The sequence below is a fragment of the Penaeus chinensis genome, chromosome 5 (genome assembly GCF_019202785.1).
Source record: "Penaeus chinensis breed Huanghai No. 1 chromosome 5, ASM1920278v2, whole genome shotgun sequence".
NCBI lineage: Eukaryota > Metazoa > Arthropoda > Malacostraca > Decapoda > Penaeidae > Penaeus > Penaeus chinensis.
Window position 1 is genome coordinate 11,397,240 of NC_061823.1, and position 5,000 is coordinate 11,402,239.

Here is a 5,000-nt window from a genome sequence, read left to right on the forward strand (position 1 = left end):
ATATTTCTCCTGTAATTGATCACCCCCTCAATCTTGTGAGGTAAATCTAGTGAGGCAAAATGTAACTAAAGTTATTCATCAATAATTATATGGCCTATGGTGTGTTTATGTAACTTAGATTTAATAATTAACTAATTTTTTCTTCATGTGCAACAGCATTTTTCTTCTTAGTTTATATATATATAAACACACACACACACACACACACACACACACACACACACACACACACACACACACACACAGATATATTGCTAACTCCTAAAATACTCCAAATATCAACTCTTCTCTGTCATTTTAAGAGAGTACTAGACATAACAGTCAAATAAAATCTTCAATGCAGTAAAGCTTGAAGATAAACATGTTCAAATAACAAATACAGAAAGTGTGCATCTTTGGCCATAAGTATTCCACAAACCAGAAAGGTATTGCATAAACCATTCCTTAACAATACATAGATATTCTTTCTTCACTTTTATGCTAATTTAACATCTACGCTAGCTACATTTGGTAATGAAGAAAATTTAGTTCACCAAAAATAATAAATTTGAGAACAAATTAGCTGGTCTCCCACAAAACAAGTCAATAACTTTGAAAATTCACCTCCTCAGATACAGGTGGATCTGCACACACTATAAAAGAAAAAATATTCCTAAAATTGGCCTATGTAAATAGCACTGAAAATCAAAGCACTACATGATATAACTTCTGGACTGCCTAACCCTTCAACTGATTCGACAAATTTTCTGCCCAACCATCTCAGTATTGCAGTACAATTGATCCTCACGATATTCATGTTCCATGTTTGTATATTTTAAAAGCCTCTAATATATAAAATGCAAAATAGATTTACCCTTCATGTAAAATTTAGCCATTAAAACAAAAAGCTATTTTTCTCATGTTCATCTAATGATTAAATTTCCAGAATTTTACACACGCACACACACACACACACACACACACACACACACACACACACGCACACACACACGCACACACGCACGCACACACACACACACGCACACACACACGCACACACACACGCACACACACACGCACACACACACACACACACACACACACACACACACACACACACACACGCACACACACACGCACACACACACGCACACACACACGCACACACACACGCACACACACACGCACACACACACGCACACACGCACGCACGCACGCACGCACGCACGCACAAAGAAACTTCAATTAATAAATTATTTACCCCAACAGCACTTCTTTTTTTACACATGATTTTCATGACTAAAAATTAAACCTTTGCTTTTGATGGTGTTGCTAGATTTCTGCTGATATATATTTATAACTCATTTCAGAACAATTAAACAAGATCTTTGTGTCACGTATTCTTTACCTTCCATAAAATAGTATTTCCTTGGAAAATATCTCTGGTGATAAAACCTCATGTTTGCAAATAACATTTTTGCTATTACTCAAGATCCTAGGCATTTTGCATACTGATGTTGAATAGACATCAAATGTCTATTCAACATAACATTAGATATTCTGTCTACTGTTGGATTTTAAGGAAGTAAGGATTTAATGTGGTCACACCTAACATTCTTGGATATTTCCTTTATCAATTAAGCTTAGTTGAGCACTTCCTGCTCTAGCCAGATAAGAATCTACGCATGTGATTATTTTCTCTACCCAAAGATTTTACAATGACTAGCCTTGAGACACTGTTGTTGAGTGGCAAGCGAGAGTAATGTCTAGCCATGAGTACACAAAGCACATGAATAAAAATCAGATTTGTTGGGTATTTAGGAAGGGGTTCTTTTAGTCTTTCCACAGGTAAACAAGGGTGGAATGTATTGTCTGTGAACCATGACTGGAAGAGTGTTGGCTACGGGGAGGACGCAATTTCCATGCTCAGGTTCCTATTCCTGACCACCAAGACAGTGCAGGGTTACAGAAAATTGAATAACACAAAAATATTTAAAGTTACACAAAAAACACAATGTTATATTTATTGTTATGGAATAGAGTTGTAGACTGCCTACAGATATAACATAGAGCCTGCTCAAAAAAGTCTAATACTATGCTGATAGAAAATAACAAATATTGACCTAAGGAAATGGCAAAACAGCAAAAAACATTTTAGCAATGCAAAGAGGATGCAGAGAGTTTTGAGACTACACGAGTTTGTGGGCAGAACCTACAAGCCACACCCAAGAGTGTGTTGCCACTCAAGTAAGCCTAATGCCCAGATTTTGATCCACATGCAGGCAACGAGGCCTTTGTCATACAAGATATGCTATCCCATAGTTAGCCTCTATCCAACTTAGTGTGTGTGTTTATTGCAGTATTTCAGCGCTCTTTGTTGAAGACACATTAACTAAGCAATGTGTCAACTAGTGTGTATAAAACTATACCCTAAAGATTTTTTCTACTTTTAATCAAACATCTTTTGTTTCAATATTCTATGCATTCTGAAAACAGTGGACAGTTTACTTATTTCAATTTCCTTTAAGATATTCAACATGTGCATATTTTCATGGCCACATTTGTAAATATATTCTACATATATTTTCTGGTCTCTTTTATACATTATTGCTATTGTACCTAATATCAGTTCTTTGATATTGTAGGGCACTGGCTATAGCATGTTTTTTAACTTAATAAGAAATAGAGTGACCTTGCCAAAAAAAAAAAAAAAAAATTCTATCCATCACCATGTGATATCAAAACCCATTCACTGTAGAGTGTATTATATTACCATACATGGAAATTAAGAAAAGAGATAAGTAGGTGTTATTTCTGGTCACAAGTTACAGGGTTTTCACAAAGCAAATTTGTAGCAAGATAAACCCAATATCTAATTTACACAGAAATGCTTAGTTTCTAATTACTGCAGTTAATCTATTATGCCCCACCATTACAGGTTAAAGAAACTGTTGGAAATGGTGGCAGAATCTCCATTTTGTGGATTTTAGTAGGTGCATTTCCATAGCGAGTAGTCTGTGCATTTTTTTCTCCATACATTATCATTTAAGTCTAAGTTTTAATTGATGAAATGTATCTGTAGAGATTAATTGATTTTATTTAGACTTGTTTTTACCCTATAATTTCCCTGAAATACTATCATATTATATTAACTAATTATATTCTGCATTTTGCCAACCAAAATCAATAAACATTTATAACTAGTATATATGCCTCTATATCTTTTCCAATATCTTATTTTCCCCAGAAAAGTTGGTATTTTGGACTCATCAAGATCTAAGACAGCTTTTGATGGTCACAGATTGGGTCAGAGAGCACCAAGCCTTAATTGTTTTACTTCATAATCATTAATGCTAATGGCCATTTTGTAATCTATAAGTCAAACTACATCTTTGGTACACATGAATAGGAAAAAATAAATAAATAGCTATGACATGTTAAAATTCATGCTTTGGTTACCCATATTAGGTCTTAAAATGTAAATATTTCTAAGACATCTGAAGTTTTCAAAATCTTCCTTTTCTCTTGCAATTACATTGGATGCATCAATCTCAAAACTGTTATGGTCTGGAATGAAAGGCCTACAATCTTAGGCGCAGCACAATAGTCGCAAGAAACTTCCATGGTCTCTGTACACTGAACACTTTAGCAGAACAACAGATCCACCAAATATATCCTAGTCTGAGAACCAGGATTGATTTCTTATTTGATAAACTGCCAAGGAATATAAAGTATTGTTCCACCCAGAATGCATGTAATGGAGATTGATTCTCATTGCTAGAGGAGGGAAGGCGTGGAAGCCAATGAAAGTGAGTAGCTTCAGCTAGTGGCAACCATGTGGGTGTCTTGTAAACATTATATATATGAAATACAAATCCCTTGTGTATGAACATATCTGAAAATTGATATCCTAAATCTGCACAACTTACATCAGATATACTATCAGCATAAGGTAAAAGGAGGACTTCAGAATTATCGGACTTACCTCCTGTAAGTCCTGCCAGGATCTTGCCCCCCCCACAAAAAAAAAAAAAAAAAAAAAAAAAAAAATCTATATCTTTAAAGAATTAATGTTCACTTCTATGGAGGGGAAAGCACACTCCCTCAACACCTAATAGAAGTGTTAGTGCAAAGACCTCCTACAAGGTGTGTGCTATGCCTATCTGCCCAAAATTCTAAACTCACTATCTCCATGCCCTTTCCACCAAAAGCAGAGGAAACAGACAAACAAGTACAAAACCAAACCTAAGCCCACTGCAGGAGAAAGAGAGGAAGCCAAAAGCCCCTTCAGAAAAGAGCTCCTTTCCCATGGGGGGACCTGCCCCATTCCTGCCCCCAGAGAGCAGGGAAAGGAAGCCCAGGGATGATGCAATGCCAAGTGGCAGCCCCGAGACGGCCCCGAGGTGCTACTCCTCCTCAGAGTTTATCAACCTCTTGCTCCTACGAGAGTAAGAGGGGCAGTACACTCACGAGTAAGTGTAAGAGTGGTATTAATTGTACTACTTTTAATATTATTTCTCATATCAAACGTGGCTGCTAAGGATGTGAGAGTAAATACACAAAAGTAAACGGAAGAGTACACTACGAGTACACAGACAAAAAAAAAAAATGTAGGTTAATACTACGGAGGGCGACGGGAGAGAGAGAGAGGCGGCAATGAAGCAGGGAAGAGAGAGAACAGAAGAGAAAAAGAAAGGCGGCGGGATCTGACTAGAGAACAATGGATGGGAAAGAGAGGAAGGGAAGGCGAAGAAAGAACAAGACAGGAGAGAAAAAAACGAACGTGATAATCTTACCTTCACTAACATCGTCGTCGAGAGTTCCCTTGACTTGAGAGAAGCACCATTGGATCTCCCCATTGCCTGCAAAATCAGACATCATGGAGTTACTGTCGTGGGCGTGCGTGCAGGTCGCCGCCACACTTGCCTAGGTTGGCCGGCGAAACTCTTATTCAAACTCTTAACACCGGCGACACTTCACTCCCTTCAGCGAGAAAAAAGAGAATCGGCTTCGTCCACTTC

General features: G+C 37.3%; 1 protein-coding gene across 4 annotated transcripts in view; it reads right to left on the reverse strand.

Moving 5' to 3' along the window:
- LOC125025909 (protein phosphatase PP2A 55 kDa regulatory subunit) overlaps nt 1-5,000 on the reverse strand; it is a 46,405-nt gene that overhangs the window by 22,688 nt on the left and 18,717 nt on the right. For all 4 annotated transcript variants that reach the window (XM_047614242.1, XM_047614243.1, XM_047614241.1 and 1 more), the window contains exon 2: nt 4,776-4,841. In XM_047614242.1, the coding sequence (XP_047470198.1) occupies nt 4,776-4,841 (66 nt within the window). The remainder of the gene's footprint in view (nt 1-4,775; nt 4,842-5,000) is intronic.